At 44.7% G+C, this 17,679-nt stretch overlaps 1 protein-coding gene across 1 annotated transcript in view; it reads right to left on the bottom strand.

Annotated features, from left to right (window-relative positions):
• The window catches only part of Map7 (microtubule associated protein 7), a 137,833-nt gene that overhangs the window by 15,879 nt on the left and 104,275 nt on the right, over window positions 1-17,679 (bottom strand). The window contains exons 6-9 of the mRNA XM_013351433.2: window positions 17,158-17,186; window positions 14,141-14,251; window positions 7,864-7,977; window positions 4,949-5,073 (exon numbers count right to left, since the gene is read on the bottom strand). Coding sequence (XP_013206887.1) covers window positions 4,949-5,073; window positions 7,864-7,977; window positions 14,141-14,251; window positions 17,158-17,186 — 379 coding nt within the window. The remainder of the gene's footprint in view (window positions 1-4,948; window positions 5,074-7,863; window positions 7,978-14,140; window positions 14,252-17,157; window positions 17,187-17,679) is intronic.

Here is a 17,679-nt window from a genome sequence, read left to right on the forward strand (position 1 = left end):
TAGCTCACAGTTGAGCATCATAACTGGATTAACACAGATGACATGAATGAAGTGGATCCAGATGGATGACTCAGACTGTTTTTGTCAAAAAGGAAGGGTTTGGAGGGAGTAAAAGAAAGGGGAAATGACATAATTACATTATAATCTCAAAGAAAGAGAGAGAAAATAAAGAAAAACTTTTAAAAAGCACCTATACTTTCTGTCTAAAATTCCCTGGAGTGAATCTACCTTGTCTCTTATGTATGTTAAAATGAAAGTCATTTCTTTTCATTGTTAATTTTTAATTTTTCTTTTTGCCATACTGGGGATTGAACTCCAGGCTTCATGCAAGCAAGGCAAGTGCTGAACCACTGAGCCACACTGCCAGTCTGTCTGTCTGTCTCTCTCTCAAAAGAAAAAAATCCTGTTAAGTACAACATCTACTTTTTTATTCTTTGGTACTTTTCTTCTTTTACTCTGGAAAATATTATTGCTAAGTTTGTGCAGGACAGTGGTGGCACAAGCCTTTAACCTAGCACTTAGGAGGCGAGGCAGGTGGATCTCTGTGAGTTTGGGGCCAGCCTTGTCTACAAAGCGTGTTCTAAGACATCTAGGGCTGTTATACTGTTATACAGAGAAACTTTGTCTCAGAAAAACAAAACAACAAAACAACAACAAAAGAAAAGAAAAAAGGTTTACATGCCTGTTATTTCAGACACACAGTCCCCTTTTCTGTGGCTACTGTAGACAAGTCCTTATATAAGGCTGTCAGTCTCCCCAAGGAAAGTGGGGCTAGGGTGAGGGCGTTTAGGCTACTCTTTCCTGGAAAGAGATCTAACAGTGAGTTAACACATCAGCCCTCCCTGATGGCTGACTAAGAAGTCAGCTAGAGATCTAGTCTACCACACAAAGAGAAGCCAGGAGAAGCACTGTGAGGGGCTAAAGTTAACAGGGAATAGGCAGAGGTGAAGGGTATGAGGAGGGGTAGGGGAAGCCTAGACAAGTGTCTGAAGAATCTCAAGCTGAGGGAGAGAGGATGGAAGAGGGAAGGAACAAAGGAGGGAAAAAGATAGAAAAACTGAAGGATCTGAGACTGCGACCTGTTATGGGTAGCAGGGAGGCTGTCTGGACACCTCTGTGGAGAAGCGAGGTCAAGGGAACAAGGGACCAGGCAGAGAAGGCCCAGCTAGGAGCTGCCCGTGCACCTCCTCTTCTTTCCCATAAGGGACAGTTGCAATGCTCCTCCCCTTCACCTTTGATGCTCCTTCCAATTGCTCTCCTACCTGCCCAAGTAGCGCCCTAGCTCACTGACTGGGCTGCATGAACTATTTCCACTGTCTCTGTTGAGTTCCTACCACAGAAGAACTGAAGGCAAAAGGGACCTTCCCCATGGGGTGGGCGCCAGTTCTATAGCCCCCCTCTACCCCATCTTGAATTCCCAAAGGGGGTGGGGTGGGGCCTTGAAGGGCATCTATTGTCTCTGGGTGGTAAAAGCTGCAGCCCCCAGATGGGTTCCTCCTGAGTAGCACACAGAAGCTGGCAGGTATGAGCCAGTACGCCTCCAGCAGTCCAGAACTAGGATGGAAGGCCCACCTTTCTTCCTAAGGGAAGTGCTCAAGTACCAAGTCAAGTCCTTTCTTCTTCCTTTAAACAGACGTTTACTTATTGGCTTCTTACTTTGTGAGGTTCCTGGGCACGGAACTCACATCATCATGCTTGCCAGCAAGTGCCTTTATCTGCTGCTGGCTCATTTCTTGGTTCGTGTGTGTGTGTGTGTGTGTGTGTGTGTGTGTGTGTATTTTTGAGACAGGATCTCTCTGTGATGTAGCTCTGACTGTCCCGAAACTCACTATAAAGATCAGGGTAGCTTTGAACTCAGAGAGATCCACCTGCCTCTGACTCCCAAGCACTGGCATTAAAGGCGTGTGCCACTATGAGCAGCTTGTAAAAATATTTTGATTTGGCTTAAATCAGATCAAGGATTGCAGAGTGGCAAGTCAAAAAGGGGAGCACAATGTGGGGAATTTGGGGCTTTCTGATCATCTGGGTTTTCTGAGTCAGGGCCTGGGGAAATGAGTAATGTCCTTGACAATCTTTTCCTCAAGGCAATAAGGAGCTGCTGACTTCCTTCCGGCTCCTTAACCACCAGGAGCTGTGAGAGCCCACACTGGGGATTGATCCTTCGCTTTCCAATTCTTCTGTTGCTCTTACATCCGGTCACCTGTCTGGGCAGCACACACAAACTCCTGGTTTTAATCCTGGTGTGAGTCTCCACAATCTTTCCTCTGAACCCGCTCCACAATGCTGAGAACACACACACGCTGCTCAAACCTGGTTGACGACCAACACGCAGGGACTTTACTGTCTGCAAAAGAACAACCCTGAGCTCTCCTATTTCCTGATTTTAAGATATATTCCAAAGTGGTAACAGTTACAACAGTAGGGTACTGGGATATATAACCAGGCATGTAGACCAATAGACGATAATAAAGATTCTAGAGACTATAGAGCCCAGACCACTCAACAGGAAAGAACAGTCTTCAGCAAATGGCAGCAAAGTAGCAGGAAAAACAATGAAACTGTACCCTTTATACAGCACACAAACATGAATGCAAAATGGATAAAGATACAAATGTGAGTCTTGAACCTGTAAAAAGGGGCTCATAACTAGAAAAAGTTTCATGCCATGGGACTTGTTATTAATTTTACCCAAAGCAAGGCAACAAATGAACATCAGAAAAATTGCTGTAGGTCAAAATCACAAAAGACTGAACAGGTGACCTATGCTGCAGAAGAACACACTTGGAAAGCCTATCTGATTCAGAGCCATTGTCTGGAATAAATAAAGAACTCCCACAATGCAACAATCCATTATCTGATTTCAAATGGACTTGGGCTGGGGTCAGTGGAAAAGCAATTCCCTTGCATATGCAAGGCTCTGACTTGGATCATCAGCAACACACATGTACAAACACAAACGTATTGCAGTAAACACCTCTCTAAATGCATACACCAACTGCCAGTATGTCTCTGAAAAACTGTGCCATGCTACTGATCACTAGAGATGCAAATCAAAATCATAATGAGATGTCACTCACTAGATTAGATTAGAATAGACTAGATTAGATATTATAAGGACAAAAACGGGAAACAGGAAGTACTGGCAAGGATACAGAGAACCTGGAGTCCTGGTGCGTGATTGGTAGGAATGGGAAATGGTAGTCAATATGCAGAACATTGTGGTGCTTCTTCAAAACTAATACAGAATTGAGGGGATTCTACAACTCTAGCCTTGGTGTGAGCGTGTGTGTGTGTGTGTGTGTGTGTGTGTGCTGTGCCTACCCATGTATGGAAGTCAGGGGTTGATGACAATCAGTCGGCCTTCTATTTTAAGATGGGGTCTCCTAATGCACCTGGAACTTGCCGTTTCACCGAGACTGGCTAGCCAGTGTCTATCTAGCCTATGTCTGTGCCCCAGAGCTGAGGTTACAGAGGCATAAGGCCCCTCTTGTCTTTCATGTTGGTGTCTGGACTCAAGTCTTCATACTTGCACAGCAAGCACCTCAATCATCACGCCATATCCTAGCCCATGCACACACGCTTTTAATAAACTAATTTTTCAGTTCATTTACATCATTAGCTGCTTTCCAAATATTCAATATAGACAATCAGTACTGGATTCCATGGTGCAGAACTAGAAGTCACTTTTCTGACAGTAGTATTCTCCTAAATATTGGATCGTATTGCAGTAAAAAGTCTGATCACACAGAGAGGAGGTATTAACGCATAACCAGAGGGTCGAGAGGTGACCCTTCATTCGTCAGTCACAGTCAACCGTCAACCGTACTTTCTAAAAGCGCTGAGTCTTGTCCTTCCGTAAACGAGCACCAACTGTTCTGCTTTGCTCTCACCCTTTGTCCACAGCCTGGATCTCCACAGCTAAAGAAGTGAAACTTCACAGACGTCAAAAGTAGGCTCAGCTCACCTTTGGCTACAGGGTCAAAAGCCTGTCTGAGTTATGAATCAAACTCTCATGAGAAACTTTGCTGTAGGTAAAATCATCAAGTTCTCACAGCTCTCAAATCCACCTCTAAGCAAAACCCACCAAAGATCAGACTTTGCTGTCTGGCTAGTTTTTTTTTTCCCCCCAAAGGTTCCAGCCTCTCATGACGAGGTCATACTTTTATCCTGCCAGACATACAATGACATGTGGTGGACTGGGGACTCATTATGACTCAAGTCCAGGATTCAATGCCATAGAACAACATATTTCCAACCACAGCAAATAAGCATCCAGTTTAAACAAAGATGAGGATGGATTCCCAGAGACACACAAATGAGCTCCCTTCATTTATAGCAGCATCAGCCAAACATGTGTCCAGTTCCCTTGTCAGGAGTAACAAGTACGCATACCATCCTTCACTTCACAAACCTGCAGTGTACAGCTCACTAGCCTTTCAAGAGGAGCCTACTGAACCAAGAATGCTTCCAGACACTTCTCCTCACCACATTTTAAGACACAGGCTTTGATAGGAATAGACAGACATCTATATCTGGTTCTGAGTGAGCCACCTACAGAGTAAAGCCAGTGTCTGGAGATGGTTGGGATAAATGGTCGGGGCACCAGGCCAGGCCCACTTCCCTGCAAAGGTGACTTGGTTTTTGACTTTCAAAAAGCATCCTAACCACTTATTTACAGAGATGGCCCAGCGGAACAGACCTGCCACGCATTTGTACTCGTGCAGAGAACAGTTTCATCCTCCAGTTTAAATGTGTAGGGAGAAGCAAATCACCCAGTGAGAGGCAGTGATGGGCTGGAGCGCACAGCCAGTTGGGTTTAGAACGGGCAGGATGCTGTGCTGCAGTCATCTGATCTTGTCCCCAGAGCACACCTTAGGGCAGAGCCCGCTCTGCACAGAGACAGAGCGACTCCGACTCCCAGACACCAGCTTCTCCACACGCTACTCACCGCTAATCCATGAGTGGTCCTCCTTCGTGCGGAGCCCTCGGGCGGAGTTACAAAGAGTTTTGGCCGATCCACGGGATTTCTAGAGTGTGGAGCTTTGAAGGGCGTGATGATGGGGCTGCAAGACGCTGAACGAGGACAAATGGGGGTGACTAGGGTGCAGGCGAATGGTTTTACACACAAGAATGCCAGAGGAGCAGGTGAAGAAAGCCAGAGGCAGGTTCAGGAGGAGGAGCAGAGCGGAGACGGAGAGAAAAGTAGAGAGATGTTACTACCTAACGGCACCCGGCCCATGTTCCTCAGCTCTCCGAATACACGTGAGTCCGTGAGGTGCCTAAGTAAAAGACCTGGAACACAATGCTACTTGTCTGTTTCAGTTATGACTAAAGACACAGAAACAACCTAGTATTTTTGGACAGTAGCAGCCGTGTTTGATTATGAACCAATGGTTCTGCTACAACCCTGTATCAGTGATGCCATTTTTATATGGTGGCTGGTGTATGAACAGACCTTTCCTAGTATGTCTAAAGTGGAATGAGGAAGCATGGAGGCAGGAAAGCCTCAGGAGCCAAGTTCAGGAGCTGTGAGGGAAAGTGACAGAGATTTAAAATGTCAACTGACCAAGTCTTTCCAGGTGTTTAGACTTGTTACAGGGACAGCTAATCATAGCCAGAAAAAAAAACTGATTTATTCATTTAAAGGCAAGCTGATACATACTTCTGCTCCGCACCCCCCAAAACCAAGGCATAGAAAATATAGGGAGACAGGATGCAATTATTTAAAATGGCAAGAATGTTACTGTTAGGATGGCCACCACTGTGCCTGAGACAAAGTAAGAAAGAAAAATAAAATGGGAGGAAAACAATTAGGAGCATACACAGAAAAATGTTGTGGGACAATGGTCTGTACCCTGTCACTTGTATTTTAAATAAACACTGATCGGCCAGTAGCCAGGCAGGAAGTATAGGCGGGGCCACCAGGCAGGAAGTAGAGGCGGGGCGAGGAGAATACTGGGAAGAGGAAAGAGGCAGTCTGCAGTCGTCACCAAGACAGAGAGGAAGCCAGACACAGAACAAGCAAGATGTAACTGCCTCGCTGAAAAAGGTACCAAGCCACGTGGCTAGCACAGACAAGAATTATGGGCTAATATAAGTTATAAGAGTTAATAAGAAGCCTGAGATACTAGGCCAATCAGTTTATAATTAATGTAGACCTTGTGCAATTTCTTTGGGACTTAATGCCTGTGGGAACCAGGTGGGACAGGACTCTCAGTCAACATAAAGATGGCAGCTTGTCTCTGATAAACAACTAGAGGACATATATTTACATGCATCATTCCAAATGGAAATCTTCATAAAAACCAGAAGCTTTTAATCTCATTAAAGATAACCTATTATCAATGCAACAGGCAATGATAACATAGTGAAAGTACCAGTAGATAGTCAATTCAAAGTTTATATTCTGCTTCTCGCTAAAATCAATTACTGAACGGTAGCAACAAAATAAATTTAAAAAAAGAATAGAAGAGCCATAAAATAAAGAGCCAATCTGCAGATAAAAGCACCCCAACTGAGCATAACGCAGAGGGAAGGGGGCCAGGAGGAAGCAATGAGTGGACATGAAACGGTGTGGGGAAGACTGGAGGGGAGTGAAAGAATTGCCAAGAGTCAGTGCTGACAGAAACGGCAGAGAAACACAAGTTCCAGCTTTGGAGCAAGACAACACACAGCATGGAGTCAGGAGCATGGTGGCCACACACTGTGGAGTGTCCACAAAACGGTGGAAGATTCAACAGGCTGAAGACTGCTTTCATTGCGTGCAAAGGAGTATGGAATCCGTGGCATAAGACAGAATGTCTTGAGATGCTGCACCTTTTCCTTCAGAAATACCCCAGATGAAGTGTGAGTGCCAAGAGGGGGAGGCCAACACCCTTGAGATTCTCCAAGCGGTCTGGTGAGACATGAGCCACTGCACTGATCTCCAGAACGAGGTGCTGAGATGCCCAGATCTGCAGTCTGGCCTCAAGAGCTGACACTTGTTAGCTCACTGGGCACTACAGAGGAGAGTTACTATAAAATTACCAAGTGGTTTGTTTGTGCAGTAGACTAACGGGAATGGAGAGATAGCATTTTTAAAGGGGAAGAGGGCTTGCAGTTTCCTAAGTGCAAAGGATGAGGGCTGCTAGGTCTGTTCCAGACCTGCCAACTGTGCCGATAGAGTCAGGAAATCTAAACCCTGTCATCTGGACAGAGATGTTACTCAAAGCCTGCACTGGTGGTTCACACCAACTGGATACATTACCCTCGCTTTTCATTAACTTCATTGGTCCATTCAGGCCAATCTGCATTGTAAAAAGTTTGACTGTAAGAGCCAGGATTAGGTATGTTCAATATTGTTTCCAATGAATGTAACAAGCAAGTGAATTCAATCAGCCTTCTCAGCTCTTCAGGGCTCAGAAGGTTCCAGCTCGTAAGTTACCTTAGCAAGTCTGGCACCGGAGGAGAAGCTGCCACAGTAAGAAACTACGTGCTTAAGTTGTAGGCGTGTGCTGATTTATTTCCAAGTCTGCATAGCAGTATTAACTGTTAAATTATATCTACTACCCTTGGTCATCTGTTGAGATACGGGGGCAGACAGAAAAGCAGGTAACTGATACTTTTTTTCTGCCCATCATACAGACAGATGGAGACCATGAGATCACAGCGAGGGGCGTCATCTGCCTGCCTGGCGTCTGGTGTCCAGATAAGAAGCTGAGGTGGATGCGAAGAGGAAATAATGCCAGCAGCACAAAGCCAACACCAACAGAGGGAAGCACACACCAGGGTGATGGAGGCGGGGTTAGAGGAACGTGGGAAGAGCAGAGAGGCTTCTGAAGGAGGACTTTACCTCACCAGAAAGTTGGGCCTGGACGGCTTTACCTGTGTCTCCAGACAAGGCAGCTGTGCTTTTACTCCTGGCCAGGAACGAATGTGTGGGCGTCAGCAGTCTGTTTACCACGCTGCTCTCCCAGGGGCTGAGCTGCAGGCGGCGAGCTAAAGGTCACCACATAAGCAAGATGTTAGCAACATTGTTTCTAGGGCCAGGGGCATGCAGAATATCATACTCAATACCTCCATAGTCTGGACTTTTGAGACAGCCCAGACTTTCCAGGGAGCACATGTGACCATGAGTCAGGGCAAAGGATCCCCCCAGAGGGGAGCAGCTATACCATGAGCACTGTCTTAGCTCTAAAGGGGCAGCTGGAGTGGAGTTTGCTCATCACCCTTGTTAAGCAAACAATAGGTCTGGAAATGGAAATACCATTTCAGCTAGGGGGTCTGCTACTATCAAGAACTCACACTGGCAGTATGAGTGCACCTATCTGATGGGCATCACGGTGGGCAGCAGACTGATGGGTAATGACACAGGGTTTCCTGGACATCTCAAATGGCCAGCCTCACTGGAGCTAGCAAGTAAGGACTAGATTTACATACAGGACTATGCAGGCTCTGTTAAACTATGATGGGTTGCCCCGAATTGTTTAGGGTAATTGGGGAGGTGAAAGAAGGCTCATGCAAAGGTCTGTATGGGGTTCTTTTGACCTTTCCACTCAGCAAGCCAGGCTCTTTCAGGTCCCTGTTTGGCACAATATAAAACTTTCAGCTGAGGATCAAGGCTAAAGCTGAAGGAAGACAAAATTAGGCAGAAACTTCAAAGTCCAATATTGTTATACACCTGAAGACTATCGGTGACGTCTGAAGAACTTAGAAAACAAACTTAAAACAACACGATGACATATGGGTCCCAGACTACCAGATTTGGCAAGGCCGTGGTTAGAAAATGCATGCCAGTTAGGAATTTGTTTACACTGTTAGCATCTAGTGATGGTGCGCCAAAACACACAAGGTCTGCTCGCGACGTGCCAGAGAAGAAGCTCGCAAGTTCCCACAGGAGCCACTCACTGCAAGAGAACCATCACTGCACTCTTCTGGACTGCCGCCCTGTGTGGCTCAGGAAAGTCTCTACATGCCATTTCCTAGAGGAAGGGCACTTCAAACTCGGGGGAATGTGGTTTAGCTTATAAAACCCATATACTGCTAAACACTGCTACCCTCAACACAGTTGCTTCTGCCCCGGGAGAACCAAGCTCCAGGAAGTCTTTTAATGACACGACTTTATTTTAAGAGTGATTTTCTAATCAAAGCTTTAGTTCATTTAAGAATTAATGACTTTCCCATTAGATTTCCTGTTGATTAGGAGAATCTTTACGGTTATTATTTGTTTTTTTTTGTTTTTTTTTTTTTGAGACAAGGTCGCACTCTGTAGGTGGCCTCAAACTCATGGCATTCTGCCTCTGTCACTCAAGGGCTGGGATTACAGGTTTGGACCACTACACTTGGCGTCCATGGTTACATATTTTCTAGCATTAAGATTTATTAAAACCACAAAGGCAGCAGTGAAAGTTTACATAGGGCACCATGGATAAACTGAAAACCTTCAACAGAACTATATGTTCAACCAATGCAGAAGGGAAAGAAAAGGCGGGCGTCCTTCTCCAGATAAGTTATATGGTGACAGAGGTGCAGAACTGAAGAGATGAGCAAGCCCTGAAGACACGCTTTTTTCTTTTCTCCCTTGAAGACTCAACTCCTTGCCTGAGTCTTCAGGCATCAACTATCACTTCTACTACATTCATGACTGATGGACAGGAGAGGCGGGGAGAGGTTAAGATTTTAGTGCAAGTCTGCAGAGAATAGCGTTCTTTTTGTTTAATGTAGGCTTCCAGATCTGGAGACTGAAATGCCGAGGGAGGATCACATGGTGGGACTGGCTGGCATGGCTCCTATTTATGCACCGGCACGAGATGCTGACCACTGCCAGCACAGAGCACTCAGATCAGGGGAGGCCAACTCAGGGGATGCATTCCAGCCTGTGGCTAGCCATATGGTTTCAGATGAACAGAACTAAAGGATCTGGGCTAGATCAGTGTGTGTAAATCACGCTACAACGTGTCTCCCAGAGCACAAAGTCACTGCTGGGTTTCGGGTCATGGGTGCCAAGCGGAAGTTGTATAGATGTTGTTAGATCCTGACTGCGGGCATTAGAAGAACACCTCTGTGCGACCTGAAACTTTCCACACATGTTGCCGTTAACTTGATTAGAGCAAGAATGAAAAAAGCATGATTCTGGGCAGAATTTATCTGCAGTCTATCACTATGTACTATGATACTGATTCACAGTGAGAACGTATTGTCTCGTTTCTACTTACTTACTTATGCTGGAGACAAGTTCTCAGTCCACAGGCCAGGGAGCCATGATCCTTCCTCCTGTCTCAGCCTCCTAGACACCACCACACCGGAAACTGTCTAGACTCATTTTAGCTAAGAGGAGACAGTTTTAAGCTCCCTCTTTTTAAGCTCCTTGTTTTTCCTTCTTGAGAAAAATCTGGTTAAGTGGGTGGCGTTAAAGATGAGGTTATGCACCTTTAATGTAAATTTCCAAATGGCAACATCATCTCTGTTGCAGAACTTCTAGTGGCAATCAATGAGAAATCACATGCTTATCAGTCCGTGTGGCACTATATTCAGATAGAAAATGAAAGTATTTTCTTCTTCCTCCTCTCTGTGTGCACCTGATTCATAGGTGTGTGTATGCAGGTGTAAGCACATGTTTACCTGTGTGCAGGTGGAGGCCATGTGTCAAGTATCCTCACCAACTGCTGGCCATCTTATTTTAAAAAATGGTTTATTTTTATTATTTTTTTAATTACATGTATGTGTGTATATCTGTGAATGAATGCTGTGTGTGTGTGTGTGTGCTCATGCGCGCGGTCACAGAGGCCAGAAGAGGGCATTGGAAGCCCCGGAGCTGGAGCTACAGTCACGTCTAAGCCACTTGACAGGGATACTGGGAACTGAACTCATCAACAGCAAGTGCTCTTAAATGATGAGCATCTCTCTCCTCTCACATGGTTTTCTGAGACTCGGTCCTCCTGTCTCAACTTGGAGCTCACTCATTAACCCAGCCAGACTCAGTGAGTCCTAAGGATCTGCCTGCCTGACTCTGGGGGACTGGGATTACAGGTGAGTCCTGCCATGTCTGGATCTACTTTTTAAATTTTAATTATTTAATTCATTATTTTTTTTTCCAAGAAAGGATCTCCCTATGTAGCTCTGGCTGTCCTGGAACTAATTATGTAGACCAGGCTGGCCTTGAACTCACAGAGATCCACCTGCCTCTCAAGTACTGGGGTTAGAGGTGTGCATCACCACGGTTGCCTTTGCCTGGATTTTTTTTTTTGTTTGTTTTTTTTTTGTTTTGTTTTTCGAGACAGGGTTTCTCTGTAGCTTTGGAGCCTGTCCTGGCACTCACTCTGTAGACCAGGCTGGCCTCGAACTCACAGAGATCCACATGCCTCTGCACTCAGGAGGATTTTTAAAGTAGGTTCTGAAGGATCTCACTCAGGTCCTGAGGCCGGTGTGCTATTGTCAATCCCAGGGCCATCTCTTGATCCCCAAATCACAAATATTTTTAAAGGCAGTCATAGCCTCCATTGTGTTTGGTGTGTCTGGGAAAGTGGCTATTTACTTCAGTACACTTTATAACCAATAGAGCTGTGCAGATCTTTCTAGCCAACCATCAGTCCTGATCTTAGGGCTTCTGCTTTATATCAGCTTTAAGGTTACTGCTACAGGCCAGAGAAAGCTCAGGCTTTTTTTTTTTTTTTGACATTCGTAGATAAAAACTTCTAGTTGAATCTGATAAGATCTCTTTCTAGTGAGATAATAAAGCATAACTAATTTTCCAAAAAAAGCTGTTTTTTTTTTTAAAATGGTTTATTGAGACAGGGTTTCCCTGTATAGCTTTGGAGCTTGTCCAGCAACTCACTCTGTAGACCATGCTGGTCTCAAACTCACAGAGATCTGCCTGCCTCTGTCTCCTGAGTGCTGGGTATTAAAGTGTAGGTGGTAGTGCCACCTACCACCACCCGGTTTGAAAAGTAATCTTACTGAAGATTTTCCTTAACCAAAACAAACAAGCGAACAAAGCTTCCTATATCATGAGAGCCCCTTCCAGGCTAGTATGATCGGTTAGACTAAGAACTTTCTCCAGCTCCTCTGACAGGGGCAGGAGAGCAGAGCTGACTCCAGAGCTTTCCCTCTGATACGATCACTTTATTAACCTTCAACTCTGCAGCCCGGTGTCTAGATTCAAGGGCAGTTCCCTGGTTCCAGCCACAGACTAGTTATTGAGATCTACTGCCCTGGGCATCCTAACCCTCCTTCCAATTTACTATTACATGGCAGTGCATGGCTGTAATTGCAGCACCATGGGCAGAAGGACTAAAGGAAGTTCAAGGCCAGCCTGGTCTACATGATGAATTCCAGACTAGTCACAACTACAGAACAGGAACAAAGAAAGCATGCGTGGAGGCCACAGAGGTGAGAACTGCGGAGCCACGGAGCAGCTGCATGGGAGGGGCTGCTAATCTTAGCTCTAATCCCTCTCCATAATCATTACCATGAGAGTCATTACAAGTTAGATTCTCGAGCTCTGAGTACTCAATCAACCCAAACAGAATAGATAGATGGGCTACCCAATGGATCTTAATTCCCAAACCACATTACTTTAAGAAAATCCAATCAGATACATCATGTAGAGTGTTTAAACATAATTTTATTTCTAAATGATGCAGAATTCAGTACTTTGAATCCTCAGAGACAGGACAGGGCATCATCCTGTTTATATCCTGTGTCCTTACTCTCCATTTTACCCGGGACTGGTGGAGGCAGGAAAACAAGGCAAAACTTGAGAGTATTATAAATCCTTATCTGTGGTTTGTCTCAGACCTAGGTCCACAGAAGGGTGACACTAATGTGTTGGGTAAGTGACCACTTCAAAGGAAAGGGACATGGACAGACAGCTGGAGGAAGGACATCCAACTGTATCTGCATCTTATGTTCTACTAAGGGAATGAGCTTGAAACACAAGTCCACCCTCCCTTGAGTGCACTCGCTCTCATCTGCATATTTATGAAGGAAAATTTAATTAACAATAAATTAACATGGATAGCCCCTAAAACTTGACTACATGCTAATACCAACGCTTTAGGGAAATTTAGCTTAAAAAAGGAACAGTTTGCTTAAAAAAGCAGACAAGAATAAGAAATTATTCAAACATTTACCAATTTATAAAATAATAGCAACATTCATATAATATTATATATTACAATGGTACCATAACAATACAAAATACATGAACTGACATACACACAGAACATGCACACATTACAGTCTTATTAAAGATTAAGACAGGACACTTTCCAGTTTCTTAAAAATGTACTCAAAACCACCATATTTTGTTATTTTTTGAAAGCATGTGCTTTTTTATTACACAATAATTCTTTAGTTTTATTTAAAATCATCTCAGTTATTAAAACAAGGAGCTTCTCTTAAAAGCTTGATTGTTTCTTTTACGATGTAAAATAAAACTTTCAGTTTATGAATAACTAAACATTCATGTACTGTAAATCCATAGGATGTATAAACATAAAACCCAGTTAAGACTTTGGCTGGAAGACCACGATCATTATTAACCTATTCGGGAGGCAGCCGTGGTGACGACAGCCTGAAAATTAGGTCAGTCGCTAAAGACCGAGATGAATGGACAACAAACAACCAATCACGCATGTGAGGAACGGCCGACCACACGAGAACCAATCACGCATGTGAGGAACGCCGTGAGGAACCACACGAGAACCAATCACGCATGTGAGGAACGCCGTGAGGAACCACACGAGAAACAGGTGGTGAAGTGAAACTCTGCCGTCATGAATCATTTAGAGTTTCCTTCGAAAGCTGGCACCTAGAACTCCCAACGTATGGATGACGGGAAGAAAGGAACTGCTCAGAACAAGATTATCTGCTTTCTGGCGGGTAGGTGGGTGAGTTCATTTGCTAATCGTCTGAAGGGAGCACAGCTCTGCACTGCTAAAAGCACCATTCGGCCACCGCCTTCCACAACGAGAAACGCTCTCGTCGCAAGGCAAGTGACGGACGCTCAGCCGCTTATTGCTTTTTTACTCTCAAGTTTTTTTTCTTCCTATTTAAGAAAGGCAGGGAGAGCAACTTCAGATGCCAATTCCATTTGTACACATCCAGAAAAGAGAACATCAAGTAAGAAACAGAACAGGTTTGGTTTCCCTTTGGACTGTACCTCTATCTGGAGAGTTTAGCAAAGTTGCGGATGAGGACGAGAGCCGCTTGCTAATGACAGGATCAACATGTTTCGAGAGATTCATGGTGGAAACTGACCGCCTGTCTGGATCTAAAACAAATGGAGATAATGCTAATTGACAGCCGGCATGCAGGATTGCGATTGTTCAGCGGCGGAAGAAGAAGAGGCCTGGAGGCATCAGCATTATTTCTAGGTCTTCCATAACAGCAGTGTTCTGAGTGGACATACTAAAGTCACTTAAAGGCTAGAAATAATATAAACCTTTAGTTCAGCAGTTTAAACGCAAGCATGCTATTATAACACGAGCTGATGAAGACAAACCCAAGGGCAAGGGTAAGAGGTGATGCAGGCCGACCGTGAAGCAAAGACGCCCGGGACAGGGGCTGTGGGTGGGAAAACACAATGCAACCTGGGGTAAAATGCACACCAGGGCCTGCTACTGGGTCCTGCCTAGATCCCAGCTACTAGGAAGCTAGTCCAGAGCAGTTCCTTCGAGGCCAGCCTGGGATCTTCGTGAGCTCCCACTCCCTGACTTGACTTAGCCTGACCTGGCCTAGCCTCTGACTTCCTACGCCTCTGACCCCCAATTCAAGGGACTGCAGGGGCACACCACTTAGTTCATGTCTGTCTGTCAGCCTGTTTCCTTTTCTCCCTCCTTCCGGCTTCCTGTTTCTTCCTCTCTCCTGGGGGTTGAACCCATTGTTAGTAAGGAACTGTATCTGCAGCCCTAAGGCTGTCTTCAAACAGAAAAATCAATAAACAAAAAGGGTCTGGTGGTTGGAGTTTGCCAACTGTGCCATGCTTCTGGGTTTGCACCTTAGTACTGGGGGTGTGTGGCTCTAGACAGCAAAAGTGGAATCAGTGCATAAACCTGCCCAATAGAACTGGTAGCAATATAAATCAGAATTCTAAGTCAGTGAGTATTATTATTAAAATTATCGTGTAGTCAAATAATTTAAGAATGGCTTTGGGGTTCAAATCAGAAGGAAAATCGTCATTATGAAGGCAAAAAAATTTTAAAAATGAGTTCTGTTAATTTGTTATCAACACAGCAGAAACAAATCACAGCCTTACTCATTAGAGGTCATGCTGCCGGGATGGACGACACGAGGTAAAAATCTACCATCTCACTGCCTATCTGTCAGCAGTGCCTGGATACTCTGACCTACAATGGCTGAAGTTAAAGAAGCAGCGCCATCTTTTCCCCTAGTGGTTAATGAAAGTACAACAGAAATGTTCTCTGCAGCATCACCATTGTGCTGTTCCCACTGGTCTGAATAATCTGGGCAGTAAACATTTTTGATGAATTTTCCTATAGCATAGCCGTTTTGATGATTATCTATAATCTACTGGTAATAACTCATTAAAGAGATGTGACTTTTCAACTGAGATTACCTTTTATAGCTGGAATTGAATTGTTTTTATAAAGAAAAAAAGTGACCTAACATGATTACTGTGACTTACATTTTCATTTCTCTGATGGGGTTCGGGCAATGAGGAGACATAGAGGATAGAGGGGAAACATTAACAGGATCACCCTGAGGATGAATGTGCTGTGTGCTTCAGGAAGGATGAAAGCCGTGCCCACGTGATTCGACGGCAGCATTTCCTGATGCTTATACTCTAAGCTTCAGCTGAGGGGAGCGGTATCTTTAGTAAGCCCAGCCTCTAGAATTTCTCAGTGGTTACTAAAAACACTCAGTTCTATTTCCTAGTAAGCAGAAAAAAAAATGAGCTAGACGGTCTTTTATCCGCCACCTCACAGAGTGAGAATGCTGGCACCGTGGAGGGATGCCATCGTGCGCCAGCCGAGACTTCCATTCATTTCTCCTCCTCACTGCACAAAAATTTCACAAAAGGATTGGTGATTTTACAAATAAAATGGTTTTCATGGTAGCAAGCTGATGTCCAGCGGTCAGACAAGATGCTAGCTTTAATGGGGACCATTTCTAGGCTTAGAGGGCTTGGCCCGATTAGCAAGACGTAGGAGCTGGCTTCGTACAGGCGCTGCCATGAAGTGAAGGGGCTAAAAGTGAGCAGAACTGGATGTCTCTCGACACCACAGCGGGTCATCCCAGTCTTTGAGACTTCAACAGAGTCCGGTCATTCCCCACACAAACGTCTCTTTTCTAATAGACCAGCAGTGTGCGCCAGCCAGTCATCATAAACTGGACTTTACCTAACAGCTCCTAAGTGCATCACTGGTTTACTGCTCCGAATAGCAATGTAGAAAGCAAGAATTAAGGCTGAGTAGGCTTATGGTTTCTCAACGATGTTTGGCACTGTGTGACAGAGCATTTCTGTCATGTAGACAGGAAGCATGAAGCTCAAAGAAAAACATGGTTATAAAAACATTTACTATGAGCATTTTTCTTCATGGGACATCCATGAAAACTATTTCTAGATGAAGCATCGCAATAACCTTGTCATTTTTATGATGGCAGGTTTGGTGTGTCCTCCAGCACAGGTGGTAAAGAGACATGGGGAAAAGGTGCTTCTACGTTTGGTTCAGTGTCATGGGGAAATAAACTGTGGTTATACTTTCTGAACTTAAAACAAAATTAAAGGGTTATAAAAACAGTAATGAAAAAATACAGCAAACATGCAAATAACTCAATTACTCAGCTAAAAGTGAAGCTGTCTATGAGTATGTCATATTGCTAGCTACAGGAGCTGTAACAGGATGCGCTTTGGTTACAGGTGACTCGTAGCTAGAAGACATTTAAATAGGCTTTATTAAAAATGACTTAAAGAGAAATTTTAACACCTTAAAGTCACTGGAGTCATGACATCGTACTTAGGAAACACGGCCCATCTCAGATCTGGGTCCTTGCGAGGGACAGCGGGCATGCATGATGACTAGGGAGCTGGCGGTTCGGCTGTCCACGAACTGGTCCTAAGTCTGAGGGGCTACCAACAAAGCAGGCAGTCAGCACTTACAGGGTGTCTGTACCAGATTCTCTAGTACCCCCCGAAGCTGTGATGTGCTGGTCCACCCCCGCTAAATGGAGAAGGTGAAAAATGACTCAACAAAACCACCTGGGGACAGAGGTAAGGCGTGATTTTAAAAAAAAGCATCAGACTCACATAAATGAAAAAGAATCAACATACTACTATGTAAGAATAAAAGTGTATTGAATTTACAGTACAAAAATATTTCTCATCTAAGGCACCTCGCATGCTCCTCCCCTACATCAGTGCTGTATGTGTTAGCGTCAGGGTACACGTGCTCACGGGACTGACCCTGATTCAGCTACACTGCTGAGATTCTTTCCCGAGGAGAAAGGGACATGGGTTAACTTATCCCCTAGCCATGAAGACCTTATGCAAACAGATCACTAACACAGTTCAGTCTTGGGTTTTAGAAATGCCCCATAGCTCTCCTCTCTAGCTGACTCTGCAACCCAAACAGAAAGGAGCTCGCGCGGAGGCAAAGAGAGGTCCTTGGGTCTTACCTCCATCACTCTCACACCCTCAGACAGCGGGAGCATCATTTAAATAGCATGGAATTATTTCAG

This window comes from Microtus ochrogaster, linkage group LG4, assembly GCF_000317375.1.
Source record: "Microtus ochrogaster isolate Prairie Vole_2 linkage group LG4, MicOch1.0, whole genome shotgun sequence".
Classification (NCBI taxonomy): domain Eukaryota; kingdom Metazoa; phylum Chordata; class Mammalia; order Rodentia; family Cricetidae; genus Microtus; species Microtus ochrogaster.